At 47.1% G+C, this 22375-nt stretch overlaps 2 protein-coding genes across 5 annotated transcripts in view; one reads left to right on the top strand and one right to left on the bottom strand.

The window, feature by feature from the left end:
- Positions 1-19975, top strand: part of RMDN3 (regulator of microtubule dynamics 3) — a 31225-nt gene extending 11250 nt beyond the window's left edge. The window contains exons 1-13 of one of the 2 annotated variants that reach the window (XM_082387250.1): positions 394-543; positions 929-1110; positions 2921-3113; positions 3528-3671; positions 11752-12052; positions 12817-12919; positions 16097-16157; positions 17745-17820; positions 17983-18060; positions 18301-18399; positions 18667-18720; positions 18860-18940; positions 19239-19975. In XM_082387250.1, coding sequence (XP_082243376.1) covers positions 936-1110; positions 2921-3113; positions 3528-3671; positions 11752-12052; positions 12817-12919; positions 16097-16157; positions 17745-17820; positions 17983-18060; positions 18301-18399; positions 18667-18720; positions 18860-18940; positions 19239-19292 — 1419 coding nt within the window. In that variant the 5' untranslated portion in view covers positions 394-543; positions 929-935 and the 3' untranslated portion in view covers positions 19293-19975. Of the gene's footprint in view, positions 1-393; positions 544-928; positions 1111-2920; positions 3114-3527; positions 3672-11751; positions 12053-12816; positions 12920-16096; positions 16158-17744; positions 17821-17982; positions 18061-18300; positions 18400-18666; positions 18721-18859; positions 18941-19238 lie in introns of those variants that run through there. The other variant, XM_082387249.1, reaches the window with a different exon arrangement.
- Positions 19976-20328: 353 nt separating this feature from the next.
- RAD51 (RAD51 recombinase) overlaps positions 20329-22375 on the bottom strand; it is a 40171-nt gene continuing 38124 nt past the window's right edge. For all 3 annotated transcript variants that reach the window (XM_082387262.1, XM_082387261.1, XM_082387263.1), the window contains exon 10: positions 20329-21755. In XM_082387262.1, coding sequence (XP_082243388.1) covers positions 21632-21755 — 124 coding nt within the window. In that variant the 3' untranslated portion in view covers positions 20329-21631. The remainder of the gene's footprint in view (positions 21756-22375) is intronic.

The following is a 22375-nucleotide window of genomic DNA, read 5'->3' as shown; positions in this document are numbered from 1 at the left end:
TGCTTAGTAAATGGTTTGAGTAAAAATGCATAAACAAATTAAGCTGAAATCAAACAAAGTCTGAGTTATGACCGAGTGTTAAGGAAAGGTGGGAGGGGGGTCGCGTTTTCCAGGTAGAGAAAGGGTCATTCTAGGCAGAAAGCAGCAGTCGAAAAGGTAGAAAGGGTGAATACGCGGAGCATATTCCGGGAACACTAAGTAATCTGGTGTGAATGGAGGGAAATGGAACCTCAGCTGGCCAGACCGTGGGGGTTACTGCTCTAGCATCCGGCCCAAGGGATCTCCCAGCTTTCCCCCTCTTCCCGGCTTCTAACCCATTCTAGGTTCCCCTTTCCTACTCTGCTGGCTGCTCCCCTCTGGTAGAGCCCGTGGCCCCGCCCCCTGAAAAAAACCCTGCACCGGAGGCGGAGCCTCGATGATCTTCTCACCCCCGCCTTCCTATAGGCGCGCGGGGCTGATGGTCGGCACCGTTTGATGACGTCACGGTCATTGACAGCGCGAAGCGGCGGCCGCTGCCACAGTAGTGAGCAGCGGGGTAGGAGTGTGAGTTGAGCTCCTGACAGGCCAGGGGGCCTTCAAATGGCGCGGCGGGGAGGCCAGGGGTTTGCAGCCAGGGCGGCGGGCTTGTGGTCTGCAGTGTCGTGAGGCTGGGGGAGGAGTTTGGAGGCCCAGCAACCTGACTCCGGAATCAGGGTTAGGGGGCGTGTTTGAGGGGACGCTGCGTCCGGGCCGGCTGAGCCGCGCGGTAGCCAGGTCCGGGGCTAGCAGAAACCTTAGGGTCGGGACTAGGGTGAGGGTGGTGGGTGCCCAGGGTCTGGGCAAGGAGATTATCTCCAGGGTTTCGACCTTGGAGATGGGTGGACCACGCTCACGAATCTCTCTCCTCCTCCCTCGCCCGCTTGCTCTCGGTGGCTCACGCGGGCTGCAGGTGCAGCATGTCTAGTCTGGGGGCCTTGGGTGGCACCCGCGCCGGGCTAGGACTGTTGCTGGGCACCGCCGCGGGCCTTGGATTCCTATGTGCCCTTTACAGCCAGCGGTGGAAACGGAGCCAGAGCCAGAGCCAGCCCAGCTCCCTGGACTACATGCAGACTTCAGAGCCGGGACGCCAGGGTAGGAGACGGTCCCTTGAGGCCTCAGTGACTGCTGAGGGGTGGGCCTGGGGTCGGGGCTGCCTTTAGCAGAACCTGTGGGACAGGACAACGGAGGAAGGAATAGGAGGGTGGGTGCGAGGTCCGAGAGTTTCACGTTTGGGGAAAGTTTATTGAAAAGGAAAAGCAGTCTTCCTCTTCTGTCGTCTTTCTCCTGTAATTGCAGGAAAGTATATTGCGAAAAGGCTTAGCTTTCACGTTTAGTTCTGGCCACAGGAGTGCTATATATATATTAAAGGCACTTGCTTAGTGTGGGTGAGCTGTTTAATAAGTAGAGGAAAAGTCCAAAAGAAGGCAAAAGGAAAAACTAGTCTTGTAGGAATTAAAATTTTTTGAGGCTTATGTATTAAATTAGGTGTTAAGTTTTGAAGGCACCTTGGAGACTATCTAGTCCAAGTTTTTAAAATCCTTCTTATAAGTCGATATTGAAAAAGATTGTGTAACTTTCCCGAGGCTGTCACAGAGCAAGTAAGTGGTAGCTGCGCTGCTTGCTCTCCTGAGTGGCCTGGTCACCTAGTCCTGTGGACTTTCCACAGCATGGGGCTGGGAGTGCACTTACTGCAATTGAAGCTGAATATGGCTGGGAGCCAGCCACGGCTGAAATGGGTAGCGCTTTCAGTTTTGCAAAACTTTCATGTTAACTCATTGGAGCAAAGCATCTAGGGCTGGTTCAAACCACTCCCAGGTGTGTGTGATAGAGGAGCATTCAAATCATCTCACCCTGTGTTAATTGGGAACAAGTGTTTCCTCTGATTACCAAATGCCAGATGGTTTGGAAAAGTTAGTTTTTGAAGTCTTCAAAGAGTTGTCACCTTAGATTGCAATCATTGGCTAGCGTTTTATAGCACTAGGTAGTAACCTAGTGTTGCAAGTGTGCTTGTCCTTCCTTTCTTTTCCTTGTATTTTGTTTGTTTGTAATTTCTTAGCTCTAGTGTTTCTTCTGCTGAGGTTGGGAGAAAGTGGCCGCATTCCCAGGGATCTTTCTTGCTTTACGTACTGGAACACTGTTGGATGTGTATTGTAATCTGGCCTAGATTGTTACTAGATTTCCTTTAACAGCTTTATACTTGCTTGGACTGTGGGTCCTGCCTTACTGGTTTCTTCTCTGTTTTTACATTTTCCAGTCCACTTGCCTTAGGTAGCTGTCAGTTTTCTAGCATTTACTGTTAGCATTTACCTAGAGCTCAATTCAGGGCTCGGCAATGGTGTTTTTCCAGTGGGGTTTGGGTGAGCTTTTCCCAGTGTACCTTTTCTCTCAGTAACTGCCCCTTTTCTCCTTGGCCCTCTCTGATGATACTAAATGAAGCTCTTGAGAGGAGCTCAGAGTTTTCTTTGCCATTCTTTGTAAAGTGAAAGATCAGAATTTGAGTGAGCTCAATTTTAATTTTGCTGTGTGGTTAGTATTGACTGCCTGGGATTTGGGCACGAAATATAGTCAGATAAAGGGTTTTCTTTTACTCTAGCAGGACAGCTGTCCTTCCTTCTGGATACCACACTCTTGTGAGCATTTTACATGATCTGCCATGGTATGCAGTACTGCTGAAGGGCCCTGGTGGGGAAGATTTTTGGAACAGAGGGCTCTTGTTTGGAGGTTGGGACCTTGATTTTTTTCTGGATCATTACCTGGGACTTGTGAACATATGCTCTCTGAGCCTCAAAGATCTTTGTAAATTGAACTCCAGTGAGAAACAAGTGTTCCTGAATTCTGGGTGCGAGATCTTTTCCTCACTCTCTCCCATGGGCATCAGTGTCTCCTGTCCTCCTTCCTGCAGTGAGGCCGTTGCGGGCAGCTCCAGGTGAGGCTGGTGATGCTGCGGTGCTGCTGAGCCTTCCACGAGAAGGGCAGGAGGAGGTGCTGGGCCGTCTGGAGTTCGTGCTGACCAGCCTGCTGGCGCTGCGCGGGGAGGTGGAGGAGCTGAGGCGCAGCCTGCAGGGGCTTGCTGGGCAGATTGTGGGCGAGGTCCGGTGAGTAATGCAGCCTCCTTTTCTGCCTTGTCCCCCGCTCCCCAACTTTTCCCTATCCCTACAGCTTTTCAGCCTTTGCTGTCCGTCTCTAAGGACGAAGCCAGTTTTATAGCTTCTCACCTAATTGGCAGGGAAGCCGTGTGCTTGATTCCTTGCCTTGCACAAGTTCTTGCTGCTTTTGGGCCCTCATGGTCTGTTGTAGCAGCTGAAATGCTTTGTTCTGACTAACCTGGTCTGCGTGCAGGCTGGGTCCAGCGAGCTGCCCTGCTTGCTCTCCTGAGGGTAGAGACCCAGGATTTTCTCTGCTTTTAGCTCTTCAATGAGCAGCAGTAGTAAGAGGCTCCCTCATGGTGAGGGGAAAGGCAGGCTGGATGGGGCCCAATGGCACCTTCTAGAAATGAGCCTGCTTTTCAGATCCCACCTGGAAGAGAACCAGAAAGTGGCCCGGCGGCGAAGGTTCCCATTTGCCCGGGAGAGGAGTGACTCCACCGGCTCCAGCTCTGTCTACTTCACGGCCACCTCGGGAACCACGTTCACAGATGCTGAGAGCGAAGGCGGGTGAGTCTTCTCTCCTGGAGACAGTTGTGGCTTCAGCCAGGTTATGTTTTGTAAAAATAATGTTTATAATGGAAAATTCACACCAAACTGCTGTAAATAATTTTTGGAACAAGGTAAGGGTATAAATAAATGAAATACAGAACAGTTGAAATAAGTAAAGCCATCCACCAAAAACAAAAACACCACTTCTTACCTAAAAAAGAAAAACCATCCACCTTATGTCATCCAGACAAATTGAAATGTTAACAGTGGTTAGTGCTTGCATCTGTTATTTTCCTCCAAGTAGGTTTGTTTTTTATGTAGTTATTGTATCTTTTATTTTTGTTTTCCTGTAACATTGGTTGGGCGTTTTCCTGTGTTATCACAAGGACTTTGTAAGCTTTGTTTTATGACTGTTTCCTTCACTGAGTGGCTGGGCCAGGTCTACAGAGCTCTCTAAGCACTAAGCATTCTCCCTCCCTCGGGAAGTTCTCTTCCCACGGGAGAGGGCTGCTTATGCGTCTTTGCCATCTTCACAGGTGGGCGGTGACTCACCTGAGTAATTGGTGGCCCAGCAGGTCTGACCATAGGCCTGTGTGTGAGACAGGGCCGCAGGCAGGAGTCTGGTGGACAACCCCCAAACTTGGGCAGGCAAAGGGCTTTTTTCTTTTTTAAAGGCATGTTTTTCTTTTTCTTTTTTTTTTTTTTTTTAATTTTTATTTATTTATGGCTGTGTTGGGTCTTCATTTCTGTGCGAGGGCTTTCTCTAGTTGTGGCAAGCGGGGGCCACTCTTCATCGCGGTGCGCAGGCCTCTCACTATTGTGGCCTCTCTTGTTGCAGAGCACAGGCTCCAGATGCGCAGGCTCAGTAATTGTGGCCCACGGGCCCAGCCGCCCCGCGGCATGTGGGATCTTCCCAGACCGGGGCTCGAACCCATGTCCTCTGCATTGGCAGGCGGATTCTCAACCACTGCGCCACCAGGGAAGCCCGCAAACGGCTTTTTGATTTTAAACCACTAATGCCATTTTGAAACTTTGGTCCCAAGGATGGAGTCTGAATGAACATCTTTGTTGGGGTGCCCGATGCTGCAGGTGGCAGCATCTGCCCTTCTCTGCTGTGAGGTCCAGTCATCCAGGTGGCCTGTGTGAGGTCTAGAGGCTGGTCTCTCCTTAGTGGCCTCTGATGACCTTTCTTCCTCCTCAAGGAAGAGACTGGCGAAGTGAACAGTCAAGCCTTCTGTCAGGTCAGAATGACTGGTTTAGCTAACAACATGCAAATGGAAACTTAAAGCTAAAACCAGCCATTCAGGATGATCTGCGCAGCATGTCCCTCTTCAGCTGAAAACTATTTATTTATTTTCAACATCTTTATTGGAGTATAATTGCTTTACAATGGTGTGTTAGTTTCTGCTTATAACAAAGTGAATCAGTTATACATATACATATGTTCCCATATCTCTTCCCTCTTGCATCTCCCTCCCTCCCACCCTCCCTATCCCACCCCTCTAGGTGGTCACAAAGCACCGAGCTGATCTCCCTGTGCTATGCGGCTGCTTCCCACTAGCTATCTGTTTTTCGTTTGGTAGTGTATATATGTCCATGCCACTCTCTCACTTTGTCACAGCTTATCCTTCCCCCTCCCCATATCCTCAAGTCCATTCTCTAGTAGGTCTGTGTCTTTATTCCCATCTTGCCCCTAGGTTCTTCATGACCTTTTTTTTTTTTTCCTTAGATTCCATATATATGTGTTAGCATACTGTATTTTTCTCTTTCTGACCTACTTCACTCTGTATGACAGACTCTAACTCCATCCACCTCACTACAAATAACTCAATTTTGTTTCTTTTTATGGCTGAGTAATATTCCATTGTATATATTTGCCACATCTTCTTTATCCATTCATCCGATGATGGATACTTAGGTTGCTTCCATGTCCTGGCTATTGTAAATAGAGCTGCAATGAACATTTTGGTACATGACTCTTTTTGAATTATGGTTTTCTCAGGGTATATGTCCAGTAGTGGGATTGCTGGGTCGTATGGTAGTTCTATTTTTAGTTTGTTTTTTTTTTCATTTTTTAATTTATTTATGGCTGTGTTGGGTCTTCGTTTCTGTGCGAGGGCTTTCTCCAGTTGCGGCAAGCGGGGGCCACTCTTCATCGCGGTGCGCGGGCCTCTCACTATCGTGGCCCCTCCTGTTGCGGGGCACAGGCTCCAGACGCGCAGGCTCAGTAATTGTGGCTCACGGGCCCAGTTGCTCCGCGGCATGTGGGATCTTCCCAGACCAGGGCTCGAACCCGTGTCCCCTGCATTGGCAGGCAGATTCTCAACCACTGCGCCACCAGGGAAGCCCCTATTTTTAGTTTTTTAAGGAACCTCCATACTGTTCTCCATAGTGGCTGTATCAATTTACATTCCCACCAACAGTGCAAGAGTGTTCCCTTTTCTCCACACCCTCTCCAGCATTTATTGTTTCTAGATTTTTTGATGATGGCCATTCTGACCGGTGTGAGATGATACCTCATTGTAGTTTTGATTTGCATTTCTCTAATGATTAATGATGTTGACCATTCCTTCATGTGTCTGTTGGCAATCTGTGTATCTTCTTTGGAGAAATGTCTATTTAGGTCTTCTGCCCATTTTTGGATTGGGTTGTTTGTTTTTTTGTTATTGAGCTGCATGAGCTGCTTGTAAATTTTGGAGATTAATCCTTTGTCAGTTGCTTCATTTGCAAATATTTTCTCCCATTCTGAGGATTGTCTTTTGGTCTTGTTTATGGTTTCCTTTGCTGTGCAAAAGCTTTTAAGTTTTCATTAGGTTCCATTTGTTTATTTTTGTTTTTATTTCCATTTCTCTAGGAGCTGGGTCAAAAAGGATCTTGCTGTGATTTATGTCATAGAGTATTCTGCTTGTGTTTTCCTCTAAGAGTTTGATAGTGTCTGGCCTTACATTTAGGTCTTTAATCCATTTTGAGTTTATTTTTGTGTATGGTGTTAGGGAGTGTTCTAATTTCATACTTTTACATGTACCTGTCCAGTTTTCCCAGCACCACTTATTGAAGAGGCTGTCTGCTTTATAGTATTAACTACCGTTTATTCTTCCTCTGTGACAGAGACTGTGCAATGCACTTCAGAGGTATTTCCTCATTTAATCCTCACAAGGTTCCTATGAAGTAGGTGATGTTCTTTGCCCTGTTTCTCAGACAGAGACTTGAGGCTTAGCGAGGTTTGATGCATGCTTTCCCAGGGTTATACAGCTCCTAAGCACAGGCTCAGCCAGGCTCATCTGCCTTCTGAGGCATGGCTTGGTCATCAGGGCACAGAAGGGCCTTCACAGGAAGACATGTTGCCTGCAGCCCCGGGCAGTTCTTCCCATTGATTAAGAGCTGCCTCGGGGGCTTCCCTGGTGGCGCAGTGGTTAAGAATCCGCCTGCCAATGCAGGGGACACAGGTTCGAGCCCTGGTCTGGGAAGGTCCCACATGCCACGGAGCAACTAAGCCCGTGCGCCACAACTACTGAGCCTGTGCTCTAGAGCCTGTGAGCCATAACTACTGAAGCCCGCGCGCCTAGAGCCCATGCTCCACAACGAGAGAAGCCACCGCAATGAGAAGCCTGCGCACCGCAACAAAGAGTAGCCCCCGCTCGCCGCAACTAGAGAAAGCCCGTGTGCAGAAGCGAAGACCCAACACAGCCAAAAATAAATAAATTAAATAAATAAATTAAATAAATAAATTTATTAAAAAAAAAAAAAAAGAGAGAGAGCTGCCACAGCTCACTGCCCAGGGAAGACCTGTCCAGAGCAGTACGGTCTGTTCAGTACATCTTCTTCAGAAGTTTCAGCCTTGTTTTCTTGTTTGATCCATTATATTCTCCTGCCTCTCCTCATCTGGTTTTCTAAGAAAATTAAGAGTAGTATTTCTCTCTTTTTCCATGTCACTGCCATTGGGCATCTGTGCTGAATTTAACTAGTGCTCAGGTGCCTCTTGAAATAAGTGAGGTCTTGGTAAAAAGCTTTGGTCCTCCATTCATGACTACTGTTGACTGGGTTGTCTGATCCCTATTATCTGTATTCTCAAGGGCTCAAAGAAGTAGCCCTTTTCTATTCAATTTACCTAGTACCTCTGGGCTGAAACATGCTTCCAGAGGGCTGTGTTAGAGGGGGCAAAAATGAAATTAAAATTTGACACATCTGGGGACTTCCCTGGTGGCGCAGTGGTTAAGAATCTGCCTGCCAATGCAGGGGATACGGGTTCGAGCGATCTTACGGTATGTAAGATCCCACATGCCGTGGAGCAACTAAGCCTGTGTGCCACAGCTACTGAGCCTGCACTCTAGAGCCCGCGAGCCACAACTACTGAGCCCGCGTGCCACAACTACTGAAGCCCACGTGCCTAGAGCCCATGCTCTGCAATAAGAGAAGCCACCACACTGAAAAGCCGCGCATCGCAACGAAGAGTAGCCCCCGCTCGCCGTAACTAGAAAAAGCCCCCGTGCATCAACTAAGACCCAACACAGCCATAAATAAATAAATAAATTTTAAAAAATAAAAATTGACACATCTGGATTGAAAAGGACAAAATAGTTGATAATGGGCCCTGAGACTTAAGGAGCATCTCTATGCAACCCAAGGAAGCCAATCACTTGACATTTGAACTTTATAACAGCGTAGAACAGAAGGAGAGGTCACAGCTCTGCCCAAGACCAGGATACTAGAACTCAAACCCCTTAGTGATGATCTTTAGTAATTGTACAAACTTCTGGGGGCAGTGAGAGCCAGAGTGATTAACCAGGGAAGCTTGCAGGTGCTTCACAGCTTGGGATGCTCACTGGGGCTCCCAAGGCCATAAGGGGCAGGACTGGGCTGCCAGCCACCTGTAATGGTGTGAGAGGAAGGGTGTCTTTCTTAATTACAGCTCTAGCAGGCTCAGCCCCATGATCGATCCTAAGGCATGTGGAAGCCGATGGTCGTGCGTGGTTCAAGACTCTGGTTTAGCTGGCTGCTATCTGGAGCAGTGGCCACGGTGAATCATTCATTTTGCCATGGTCATGGTCCAGGGAGAATTCTGGAAGGAGACCAGAATTCTGGAATGTCTGGTCTGGAATAACTTTAAACATGTGGGCCCTGGGGAAGGAGAGCTTTTTTGAGGGATGAAAGAATAAGACGATTTGATGGGCTACTCTACTCCACTGAAAGCTGTGTTCCCTCTTTCTTCCAAATAAAATAGCAACTTTGAGCTCCCAGGGGATCAACTGAATGTGGTAGAGTCAGAATCACTGGGTGGGTCCGTGAGCTTGTTCTCAGAGCATGTTCCAAACACAGCTTTAGTTCCCTCCCTGTCAAAACCTAACTTGCCCTACAGCTCCTCTGGCAAGCCTTCCCGGGCATCCCAGCCAAGAGCAACTGCCTGCAACCTCATTGCCACTCCTTCTTGGGCGTTTATCACCTCGTTCTGCTTGGTCTTATCTTCCCCCACCACTGAGAGTCTCTCTGGGTCAGGGCCCAGGCCTGGTTGTCTTTGAATGCCTCAGCTCAGCACCTCTAATGGGGCTTAGGAGTTGAAAGAAAGAAAAGTAATTGCCAGGAGGGGGTGCATCTGTAACCGAGTTCTTGATCACTGACTTGGGGGCTCTCCTCAAGGAGTAGAGGTGGCCTCCTTGCTTCAAGGGAGCCTTGGGTCCTCGCCCCACTGTGGGAACAGTGTGTCCTCCTGAGTGCACAGGTCCAAAGGGCCTTTTCAAAGGTCTCTGCAGTCTCTGACTCATCTCAAAAGCTGCCGGTCATGTTAAACAAAAGGGCCACCCCTTTTTCTCTGGTGGATTTCTCCAGAGGCTGGGTTGGTGGTCCAAGAAATGTGAGAGAATGCTGTGAATGTCGAGACAGCAGCTCTTGAGCTCTGGCACGTGAAAAATCTCTTTTGGAAGAGATGGGGCTGGAAGCCCATGGAAGTCCAGGGGGCCGATGTCTGTATTCACTCAACAAGTGTTTGCCTGCCCGCTGCATGTAAGGCAGCAGGGTTGCAGATTAGTGAGGCAGAGCTCCTTGAAGTGGGGCTGAGGTGCAGTAAAAGGTCTCCTCACCACGCCAGCCTCGCTAGAGCCTCCCTGCCTCACAGGGCTCTACCAGCTCTCACTCTGGGTGGCAGCAAGGCCCCTCCTGTCCTCTCCGTTTCCTTGTCCAAGTGAGCTCCCTGGCCGTTAGGACCCAGCAGGATCACAGCATCGCAGGACCTTCCTCTTGGCCTAGCTCCCTGGAGAGACTGTGCTGATGCCTGTGCTCCAGCAGGGATGAGAGCAGGGGTCCCTCCCTGGGAGATTCCTGATCTGCCAAGGTAGCCTTCAGCTGAACAAGGAATGGGGTCTCCTCTTCTTTTTGCAGTGGGAGATGATGAGACTCAAGCTCGCACCCCCAAAAAATCCATTTACTCATTTTACCTTTGGGCCTGGCTGGGCTGAGTAGGGGCACTGGTAGATGCTGATTTGGCTGATTTGACTTTCTCGTTTGGGGCAGGTTATTGTCTAAGCCTAGGAATTGGTAGCGAGTTTCTCTAGGCTGTTTCTGTGTGGTCTTGCTCATCACCACCCAGGTTGGTTGTGAAATCTGGTACCACTTTTCCTTGTCCCTTTAATTTCTAAAGTTTTTACTGCAAATTGCTAGAGGGGAGAGATACTTGGATAACCTTTTAAAAAGCAAGGTTAGGAAGGTTACAGGTTACCTACAAGTACCTCAAAAGTTCCTGTAATAGATGTAACTGGAGCCCCTTTGTTAAATGAGTCTGAAAGCTCCTCTATAAAGAAACAGCATGGATGGATTGGGCATCAGGTCTGGTTTCTCACCTGCTGCCTTCTGGAGCCTGCCCCCTCGTCATCTCTGGCTTTCTGGATGAGGAAGACAGCACTTCGCCCTACAGCATTCAGCCCCTGACCTTAGGCTGTCTTGTATTGACTTTATTCGTACGTCTCTCTCCTTCAGGTCTGATTGCTCCAGTCATAGGGGTCCTACCCCTTTCATTACAGGACAGAGAAAGGCTTATCCTTAAGTGACTCAAAGATCTTCCCTGTGTCTTGGAACCTTCTGGCTTTGATGGAATTTGCTTCTCCTTCACTCAGTCTGGAGGGCTCTTTGGTGTCTGGTTGTGACCCCTGGAAGCCTTATCTTCTGCTCTACTCAGTTTTTGTCTGATTCAGTTGGCAATTAGGGAACACACCATAATTAGCTGCTGGTGGAGGCCAAGATCCAAGAGAAACTTGGCTTCCTCTTCAGTGGCTGCATCAGGGTTGGGCTCCCTAGGAGACACCTGGCTCATAGTGGCCCCACAGACACCTTCCCAAGGGATTGTTTGCATCTTTCTCCTTTCCTGCTTCCAGCTGCAAAAGGGCCCCTCCCAGCCCTGGCAAGTTCCCAGGGTTTTCAAGGGCTACTCCTGTTGTGGTTTAGGTTTGGTTGCTGACTTGGGACAGAGGTATACATTGAATTGAGAAAGAAAATGTGGGTATCTGTGGCCGCCCATGGCCGCCGAGACTGGCACCCACCCATGTTGGTTCTGACAGGTGCATTTGGCTGATAAAGCAAAAATGATTGACAGACCCTTAGCCTGGTGAGCCATCTAGCTCAGGAGATCAGCTCCACCTACATCTTAAGGTTTTTTATCTTAAACTTTTATTTCTTTATTTATAAGAAGAATACATGCTCAGTAAAGCAATCATATCTAATACTAAAGTATAGGGGGAAAAATTAATTCCTTGACCCTGAGAGATCTACTGCCATTTTGGTACATACCTTTCTAGGCTTTCTCTTTTTGTCTATTTTCTGGCAGACTTGGTGGTAGCTCAGCAGGGGATTCTCATATTGGCCTCCGACTGTCACAGGGCCCCAGCTGGTCACTCTTCCCCTTCCAGATCATTTTCCCAGCTCATACTTCCCATAGGAAGCTTTCTCTCAAGGACTAATTCCTGCCCTTAAGTGGGGGGGGAATGGTTCTTAGTTGGTGCTTTGGACAACAGTGCTGTGGAGAGTGCCTCTTTGTGGGTGGAGGCAAGACCCCAGGGATCTGAGGCTAAGGAATCCCTCCCTTGACCTTGTCACTTACATTTCTCTGCCACAGTTACACAACAGCCAACGCTGAGTCTGACTATGAGCGGGACTCTGAAAGGGAGAGTGACGATGACGGGGAAGATGAAGTGAGCTGTGAGACCGTGAAGATGGGGAGAAAGGATTCTCTGGACCTGGAGGTGGAGGTGGAGGTGGAGGTGGCTTCAGGCCCTGCGCCTGAAGCCCTGGAGGCTGGAGGCTCCCCTGGCCCAGAAGATGTGCTGCCCCTCCTGCAGCAGGCAGACGAGCTGCACCAGGGCAGTGAGCAGGGCAAGCGGGAGGGCTTCCAGCTGCTGCTCAACAACAAGCTGGCGGTGAGGCTCCAACTGCCTGTCTGTCCTCTGTCCCCCTGCTAACCCCCCGCGAATGTGTCACTGACCCTGCAAGGTGACATGGGAAGGGAAATGAGGGTGAGGTGGCTAGTTCTGCATCTACACCCCAGGGTTGTACATCCTCTTCCTAGGAGGCTGAGCGCCGCCCCTGTGTGCTGCCTGCCCCAGAGCTGTTTTCTCTGCCAGCCCCAGGGCAGTCGGCTGCCTCCTGTAGAGCTACTGCAGAAGAGCTCCTCCTCTCACCTTAAGGAGAAATGTGGAAAGAACTGGAATGTTTTTCCCTATTTCCCTTGAGGCAGAGCCACAGCTGCCTACCCCATTTAAAGTTTTCATCACAAGTGACAAGTGTTAGGTTACTAGGTCACTCAACCACAATTCCCTTCTCAGGTTCACTGCCAGAATTTATGCTCACCTGGCTATAAATGCCCCCAAAGTTAGAATTTCCCTTTTCTTGGGCATTTTCACAATTTTTCATTGTTAGCAAGACTTCTCTGTTGTGCCTCATTACATGTTGGAATTGACCTTTTTTCCTCACAGTGTTAGAAGGCCAGAATGCCCTCACTCTGTGGGTTGTGCAATCTATTGACTAGAGATAATGTCATCAGCTAACTGCAGGTGAGAGGTCACGTGAGGTGGCCTGATGTCAGTGTTTATAACACACTCAAAGGTAGGGTGTGGGGAGAAGGTCGAGCCCCAGTTCTCTGCAGCTGAGAGAAGGGGGCCTCATCCCTCTGTTTGGTTTGCAGCATGGAAGCCAGCAGGACTTTCTCTGGCGCCTGGCCCGCGCCTACAGTGACATGTGTGAGCTTGCTGAGGAGGCAAGTGAGAAGAGGTTCTATGCCCTAAGTGGTAAGTGCTGACAGGTTCCTGGTGGGAAGGCCACTGACTGACTCTGAGGGTGGAGCCAGCCCATCAGCTTGGGGCCAGGGGAACCACCAAATTGCAGGCTGTCGGTACAGCTGGGGCTCAACTACTCACTAGGGACAGACTGGCTCCCAGAGACCCCTGCTTCCTCCTGGAGACAGAGAGCAACCTCTGCTTCTCTGCATGGCATGGTGCTTGAGTCACATGGGTATACACGACTTTAGGAGTACAGTTGAACCTTGAACAACAGCGGTTTGAGCAGCACACGTCCACTTACATGTGGATTTTTTTCAATCCACAATCCATGGTTGGTTGGACCCAACTATAAATTACATGTGGATTTCTGACTGGGCAGAAGGCTGGTGCCCCGAACCCCCACGTTGTTCAAGGTCAATTGTAGTTCTATCATATTAGCACAGTTCTCTGTTCTCATTCCTCAACTACAAAAGACACAACCTTTCTTAATCTGAGGAGGTTTTTTGGCTGTTGCTTAGGAATCTGGTTTCAGTTACGGAGCCTGTGGGGCAGGTGTTTAAGAATATAATGAGTGGAGTACGTTTGGTGAGTGCCCAGAAGGAGCAGTTTGGGAGAATACTGCTAGGTTAGAAGTCCCTGGGGTCTACTTAAGAATTCTGTTGTCAAAATCTGTACCTGGGGGTGTAGGGTGCATCTGACTTGTGCCAGGTTCAAGGCTTGTCCTTCTCTGTCATGAGGTCATTGAGAAACCTGGGACTTTAAAAAGAGACTGGTTTTATGGGGAAGGTGATGTGTCCTGCCTACCTACACACCCTTTGAGTCAGGCACTGTCAGTGGACTTCCAGATCTTGTGGTTCAGTTATCCAAAGTTAACTGCTTTCCTACTTTTATAAGTACAGTCCTGCAAACATTAAATCTTTGATAATGTAGAGTGACAGTACCTCAAGATCATTATTCTAAACAGTTATAGAATTCTGCCAATATAGAAAGGTCAGTTGAGTTGAATGTTTGATATAGATCTTCAAAAAAATCCCTGGAAGTTGTAACAAAAGGTGCTTGCTTAATTACTGTTTGCTTCTTTCTTTTCAAAAGTTTCTGCTTCCCCTCTTAAATTTCAGGTGAGGATTCTGATCAGCCTTTGGGGCTGATTTTTGCACTCTTGGTAGCAACAACCACCTTTCCTTTCCCTTTTGATCATCTCTGAGCACTAACAGCCAACATGAACCCTACAGGTGGAGGTGGGGCAGTGATTAGAGGAGCTGCGAAGCCCGCACTGGTCTGGTCTGGCTTCCTGAGCACAGCACCTTGGACAAATCTGTTCCTCCTGGAGGTCAGAGGACTATGCAGCATCTCTGAAGGCTCTGCTCTGGGATTCTAGCTTTTTAGGACCAACCTTGCTGGACCTAAAGTTCTTCATTTTGTTCTTTCTCTAGAAGCTGGACCACCAGGAGGCAGTGGGAACTGGTTGCCTCATTCTTCACCGTTATTTTCCTAGTGAGATAGTGCTTTGAAGGGGGCGGAGAGAAGTCCCCTAAGAGAAAATGTCCCTCAGTGGTGGAGCCGTATGGTTCTTCTGCTTGGATAGGGGAATGTAGGGTTCTCATCTGCTCTCTTTAAATGTATTTGTTGCATATACAAAATTATACCATGATTACTATCACTTAAACATGAGGAAACATTTCAGAATAGCCAGCCTATCACCTCAACCCATTACTTTTGTTCTATCTTCCCTTCCAAGCCCTCACCATTTAAAAAATTTTTTTTAATTATTATTTTTAAATTTTATTAAAGTATAGTTAGTTGACTTACAATGTTTCAGATGTACAGCAAAGTGATTCAGTTATACATATATATACTTTTTCAGATTCTTTTCCATTATAGTTTATTACAAGATATTGAATATAGTTCCCTGTGCTATACAGTAGGTCCTTGTTTATTTAATATGTAGTAGTCTGTATCTGTTAGTCTCAAATTCCAAATTTATCCCTCCCCTCTTCTTTCCCCTTTGGTAACCAGTTTGTTTCCTATATGAGTCTGTTTCTGTTTTGTAAATAAGTTTATTTGTATCATTTTTTTACATTCCACATATGAGTGATATATGATATTTGTCTTTCTCTTACTTCACTTAGTATGATAATCTCTAGGTCTGTTCATGTTGCTACAGGTGGCATTATTTCATTCTTTTTTATGGAAGCCCTCTCTGTTCTAATCAGATTTCCCATTTTGCAGTGTTCTCTTTTCTCCAGTGTGTAGGCGTGATGGTCCTCATCTGAAGGGCTCCAGCTCCTTGACATTCTAGGGGACCCTTGTCAAGAGCCTACATGTGTTTAGGCCTTGCTTTCTGTTAGTTTTGGTGCCTGGAAAACCTGGGGAAGAACTACATGAAACTCATCTTTGGTCAGATCCCAGTCCATTTGGCTCTGGTGAGGAGTTCTGGCCTAGAACATGATTAATGTTCCTAGATCATGGATCCTCTTGAGAATTTGGTTTGTTTTTTTAATGTTTATTTGTTTGTCTGCACTGGGTCTTCATTGCTGCACGCAGGCTTTCTCTAGTTGTGGCAAGTGGGGGCTACTCTTTGTTGTGGTGCATGGGCTCTAGGTGCGCAGGCTTCAGTAGTTGTGGCGCACGGGCTTAGTTGCTCCAAGGCATGTGGGATCTTAGTTCCCCGACCAGGGTTCGAACCCGTGTCCCCTGCATTGGCAAGCGGATTCTTAACAACTGCGCCACCAGGGAAGTCCCCCTCTAGAGAATTTGATCAAAGCTGTGGACCCTCTCCTCAATAAAACGCACATATACCTAAAATTATATACAACTTCAGTGGGATTCATGGACACCCTGAAGCCTACCCAGACCCCAAATCAAAAACTCTCCAGGGTAACGGTCTATTGGGGACAGTTTCTGATTGCTTTTGAGTCCTTTTATATTTGCAATGCTTCAAGCATATCAGGTGGGTATTATAAAAATAAGGGAGCTGGGGCAGCTGATGACGGATAGGGAGAGCAAGGTGAAGAAGTCATCCCTGAAAAGCTATTTGCAGCTCTTCATTCTGCTCAAGTGCATAAGTATTTACAAGTCCCGTTTGGGTGGGGGTTGGTGAGCTAGAGCAGTCATTCTTCCCACAGCCTTTCCCGTGGAAGGGTGCATGGGAGCCCTTGTCAACTCTGGATCACCTCTGTCTTACAGGAAAAGAAGCAGCGGAGGCCGCTCTGGAGAAGGGGAATGAGAATGCTGAGTGTCACCAGTGGTAATAACACCCCGCAGGGTCCCAGGAAGAGCCAGCATGGGTTAGAGTGGAGGAGAGCCCTTCCGTTTCTCTGCCCTGTGGCCAAAGAGGCATTTGCCAGAGGCACCAGGAGAGGGAGCTCTGGCCTTTATTTTCATATGTCCCATCCTTCCCCAAGCTAGGGACCCAGGGGAGTTTGCTTTGGGAAGTGCCTTGGGGATGAGGCAAGGGGGAATAGTACAATTTTCTTTCTGTTGAAGCTTGGAGAAATGAGTAGCTTTGTTAGTCACCCCTGGCTACAAAACTTGTGGGTTCTTGGCTCCTCAGAGAGGCTGGGACATTGGCAGTTCCCCTCTCCCATACAAGCTCTTCATTCCCCTAGCTGCGATCCCTGGCTGGTGGTGGACTTTGGCTTCTTCGCTTGGCTCGCGTGAGGAAAAGTAGATGTGAGCTCACCCCCAGGAAGTTCAGCAGTCATTAATATTACAAAACCATCAGCCCTGTTTGTGGTCTGATGTGAGGCAAAGTTCTGCCAACCCGTGTGGGTCAGGGCCAACCTGTGTCCTGGGGGCGTGGTTCCAGCACCTCAGTTTTAGTGAAAATGTTCCTTTTCCACCTCCTTGCTTCCCATAACTCTGCCCTCAGATTGTGAGCTGGGAGAGGCTGTTTCTCCATCTGTTGCTGAAACTTTGTCTCTGCAGTGCCTCTTCTCAGACGCCAGGTCACTGTTTCGTGGGTGTCACAGGTGCTGTTTCCCTGTGGGCTCTCTTGGGGCTCCTGGGGTCCCAAGGATGGAAATTGACCTCATACTTTCTTAGCTTTTCCTGGGGAACAGCTGTTTGGACTAAACTGGAAATGAGCCTCTGGAAGTATCCGATACAAATACCCCCAGATATTTAGTGAGTACACAAAAAAGCAACTTGGGCCTTTAGACACTCATTTGTCAACTGTGCTTCTAGAAAGAATGCAGAGGGGATGGGGGTAATAAGACCTTTGTTTCTGAAGGCAGAAGATAGGAAGCTGGCTGCCTTTGTTCTCCTGGGAGGGAGGATGTAGAGGAGAGGGCTGAAATCGGAGGCCTTTTCTTCCTCTGCTTCTGTTGGTTCCCAAGCTAACATTAGAAATTCCTAGAGAATCCCATTCCCAAACAGCTTCCCAATGATATACCTGTATACTTCCAAGGCTAATGAGACCTTCTTCTTTAATGTCTGCTCAGGAGACAAAAAGCAGTGTACTCAGGTCTCTTATACTTTGATGCTGATTTTTAGATACCTGCTTAAGTGTTTATGATAGCTATGGCTATACTCATTATGAGGGGAAATTTGGACTGAGACCTTGCCTAAATATTAAGAGAGCTTTATTGTGGAAGACCCACCTTTTTTGTACCTAGGGTACTTTGGAGAATTGTGAGCCTACCACTGTATCTGCTAAAGAATATGAATTGGGACCACAAGTCTGTGAAAAGAGGAATTATGTACAGATGGAAATGATATTTTCATCTCTGGATAAGGATGCAGGGGCCGTGCAGTTGCCCATGGGTGGGAATCCCAATACTGGCAGGGACGGTACTCAGTCCTTGTCCCTGAGCTTGCTGCTGCTTCCCCCTAGGTATGCAGTGCTTTGTGGTCAGCTGGCTGAGCATGAGGGCATCCAGAGGCGCATCCAGAGTGGCTTTAGCTTCAAGGTGAGGAAAGGCTTCTCCTCCTTCCCTGGTGCTGGTCTGGTCCAGATTCCCTGCTCCGTCCTAGCTCCTTGCAAAGGTGTTCCTACAGCCTCTGTGACTTGCCTCTGTTCCCTTAGTAACTCTGCTATCTGATGTTAGCTTATATTTATATTTTCCCCTCAGGAGCATGTGGACAAAGCCATTGCTCTCAAGCCAGAAAACCCCATGGCACACTTTCTCCTTGGCAGGTGGTGCTACCAGGTGAGCTAAATTTCAGGGCTTGACATAAGGGCCCTAACTAACTGTCCTGAGACACTGATCACCTTGCAAGGAAGAGCAGGGTCCTCAGCCTGGTCTGGCTTATGTGTTATTTCCTCTAAGCGGTCATGTTAGTGGTGATTAGACCCAGTCCTATTTGGCCCTGTTTGCTTTCAGTACAGAACATTCAGTGTTCCTAAAGATACTTACGTTTTTAGTCACACCTTGATCTTTTGGTGGCAGGTCTCTCACCTAAGCTGGCTAGAAAAAAAAACTGCGACAGCCTTGTGTGAAAGCCCTCTCGGTGCCACTGTGCAGGACGCCCTCCAGAGCTTCCTAAAGGTATTGGGGAAGGAAGGGAAGGGTGGACAGCAGCCAGAAAGGCCAGGGTGACCTTATTTTTCCTAAGGACATTATTGGAAGGGGTTTCTAGTAGAGGGCAGTTTTATGTGTGCCTGTTCTATGGGAAAATCAGAACCATCAGAAAAGCTTATAAAAAATATAGATTCACTGAATCAATCTCCAGGTTGGGGACTGGAACTCTCTAATAAACTTTAGCCTGACTTGGACTTTGGAACACCTTACTGATACATGTTCTCCCTTCTTCAGGCTGAAGAACTACAGCCAGGATTTTCCAAAGCAGGAAGGATATATATTTCCAAGGTAAACTCACCTGCCTATTTCAACATAGATGAAAGTATGTGTGTTGATATTTCTAGGAACTCCTGAGGGCATACATATTAATCCCCTTCTAGTCTCCTGGTGGCATTTCTCCCAGGTTTTCACTGTTGTCTCTTCTCAGTGCTACAGAGAACTAGGGCAAAACCCTGAAGCTAAACAGTGGATGAAGTTGGCCCTGGAGCTGCCAAATGTCACTAAAGAGGTAATACTTAAGACCTTTACTAACACAGGGATCCTTCTCTGAGTCATTATGTGACCTTTTCAGGAAAGAATATCTTCCCTTGAGGTCTTATTTCCTCCTTTTGCATGTGGGCTGTTTCGTATACATCTCACCTAGGGGAGGAGACAGATTTCGTAGGTTCCAGGCTCTTCTGGGAAAGTAGGAAAAAGACTATGATAACAGCTTAGCAAGGAAGCAAAGGGCCCATTCTCAGGTACCAATGGTTTTGGAAATGTTGGCTTAGATTTTGAGTCCTAGTCTTATTCTCTTGTCTCCCTAGGATTCAGCTTTCCAGAAGGACCTGGAAGAATTGGAAGTAATTTTAGGAGAATAATCACATTTCAATGGCCTTCATGACTTGAGGGGGAAAAAAATCAAGTCTTTTTTCTCTTAGATTCTGCTTAGATCAGGAAAACTGAGCAAGACTGGTTAAGGGAGTGTCCTGACTCCTAGGTCTGACTGCTACCTGCCACCATTCCCCAATTTCTTCTTGTCTACTGGTTAACTTTTATTCTAATCCGTTACCTAATCTGAAATTGGGGAAGTACTTGAGGCCCGGGTTTCTGTTACTCTCTCCGTAAAGTGAATTCTTGAAAAATCAAGACTAGTATAACACCTGCCCTAGGGTAGTGTGGGTAGAGCACTGAAGGCTGTCTTCCAACTGCTGGTGAGGTGGATGAAACTCCAAAGAGCTATAGGAACAAAACATAGAACTTCTACTCTCTAATCTTTTTCACTGATTAATATTCAACACCAAAGTATATAGTCCTAAAATCACACCCTAACCTACCAGGATAAAAGGTCGGGGAGTCCATGGGTATTGCCTCTTCTCAACCTATCGTGTGGATTGTAACTGTATTCCTGGGCCGAGGGGCTGGACCACTTGACTTCCAGAGTCCTGGAAGCTTTTGGAACAACAGCAGTGCATAAGGCTTATGAGACTGTGAAAATGATGATCTGAGGAGTTGCCTGGAATATATTTTGGTACAAACCTGAAATAAACCAAATTTAACTAGACGTGATTATAATCCCCTTTCTATGTTTATTTGTTATCAGCTCCTTATTCTTGCTTGACACTTCCATAACTGTTTTCTACTATGAGGCTATTGCAGACAAGTAGAAAAACAGTACCACATAGTTTAGAATAAGCTCTCTGGTTAATAATACTTCCAGAGAAAATTTTAGTTAAATGTAAAACACAAGAAGAGCTTACTTTTAGCCTAACAAGGCCTAGTCCAACTAAGCAGGTGCTCCCTGACCCTCTCAGGGCCAACAGCACAAAGCCTAATCCCATCTGTAAAGAAAATCCTCCCTACAAGAAAAATTGAGACAAGTTTTTAGGTCAAGGTCACTTAAATACTTTATAGGACTAAAAGATGGAGGTGCTTTTATTTAAGAACCAAGCTTCCATTCCAGAATCTGTTACTGTGGCTTTATTATTTCATCCCAGGTTTGTTCTGTAATGTAGAAATGAAAGAAGGCCTAGGAGGTACTCTGTTCTATAAAGTCAGGGAACAGAACTTTTTAAAGTTGCATTAAATTGTGTCTTCCTAACTCCCTATATATAGTAGGATCAACACAGGCAACAGCAGAGAGTCGCACTGCCTCTCCTCCTAATACTAGCCGAGAGGCCCTTTGAAATTGGAAGAGTTGGTTAGAACCCATCCTGAGTAGAAGTCTGAAGAGGAAGGAGTATCTTAAACCCCTGAAGTAGAATAATCTGGGCAAGAACCAGCCCTATACAATACAAAACTTCTTAAAGAATAAAAACAAAGGCCACAGGAAAGCCATGGTGTAGCCATCTTGTGAGATCTTCTATTAGGTTAAAGGAGTATAAAATGAATCATCTGAATGTGGGACTTCCCTTTTAAATTTTCAATTTTAAAGCAATAGAAACTGATCACCCTACCCAGATCCAAAACTATATTATGAAGGCCCTATCCTGAAATATTCAGCTTGTACCAGAATAACTCCTATAAACAGCACATTCACTACAAATAACTACTTTATTAGCAGTCCCACATTGAATCTACTTACTTGAAGAGCTTCTGAAATGTTTAAGATTCCAGAACTATCTTGAATTGCTCTTAGCATTAAAAAAGAGTAGATGGTGAAGGGCTGGTAGCCCAGCAGGCCTACTCAATACCCCTTATCTAAAAAAGCATTCTTATATAAGCTAATTCAGACACACAAACTTTACCTGCTTCTGATTTCAGAGTTTTACTGACTGACAGAGAAAAAAAACACCTGTGAGGAGACCCACTCCCTTTGCCACATAGCTCAGGCATTTTTTCCCCAACATTATTCAGACAGCGAGAGAAGTCAGGTCTCTCCAGTTTTAGTTAGTTCTTAGAGACATAAGATTGGCCAATAGCAGTTAGTCCTGAGTCAACCCCAAGGCACTATGATGTCAAAGGTACTTCATACCTACACCCCCAAACCAAAGAATTCACATAGAGATTAATATACTCTAGAAGGAATAAACATTTCAGATCAGCTTGTGACTACTGACCTGTCTCGTGTTTACACCATAAGAAAAGCCGATATAATAGCTGTTTTCCGGGAAGCCTTTTCCTGGCAGTCACAACAGGAAGAGGCCTGTGAAGAACCTCAGGGAGCAGTCCTCTCCATTAGGCTGCAGCACTTAAGGTTTATCACAGGAAAAAAACCGATTCAGTCCTTGGCATCTCCTACTCCATCCGCATTGATGGCAAACATAGCTTCAGCTTCAGGAAGACAAGGAGAGTCATAGATTTTGCAGATTCTGGTTTCCCCTCTTCCTTTTCTCAGGTACAGTCTGGGACAAAGACACAGACCAAAGCACCAAAGTTATTATAATTAAAAAATTCGATTCCTGACTATTTATGGTAGGTCTAAAAATTTTTTACATATATACTTCCTAGAAGGACTTTGGGGATCTTTTTGTATTCCTTAGGGCAGGGGTCCCCAACCCCCGGGCCGTGGACCAGTACCGGTCCGCAGCCTCTTAGGAACTGGGCCGCACAGCAGGAGGTGAGCAGAGGGCGAGTGAGTGAAGCTTCATCTGCTGCTCCCCATCGCTTGCATTACCGCCTGAACCATCCATCCTGGCCACCCCCCCACTACCCCCACCCTTGTCTGTGGAAAAATCGTCTTCCACAAAATTGGTCCCTGGTGCCAAAAAGGTTGGGGACCACTGCCTTAGGGCACTTCCAATCCAGAGGAATGCATTTCTGCTCACCCCCTGCCCCGCAGTGGATTTCCCATATTGAAACCTTTATAAAAATAATGAGAGACATCAGTTGCTCATATTTATTCTTCCACATATGAGAGCTTTTAATTCCTTTATGAACTAAAAGCAAACACCTGTTCTAACCAGAGCATGACAGTTAGGTTATAAGCAAGGGCTCCTGTGTCTAATTACACAACAGCAGCAGT

The sequence above is a fragment of the Balaenoptera borealis genome (genome assembly GCF_965194805.1).
Source record: "Balaenoptera borealis genome assembly, chromosome: 3".
Lineage (NCBI taxonomy): Eukaryota > Metazoa > Chordata > Mammalia > Artiodactyla > Balaenopteridae > Balaenoptera > Balaenoptera borealis.
This window is presented reverse-complemented; position numbering and strand designations above follow the sequence as displayed.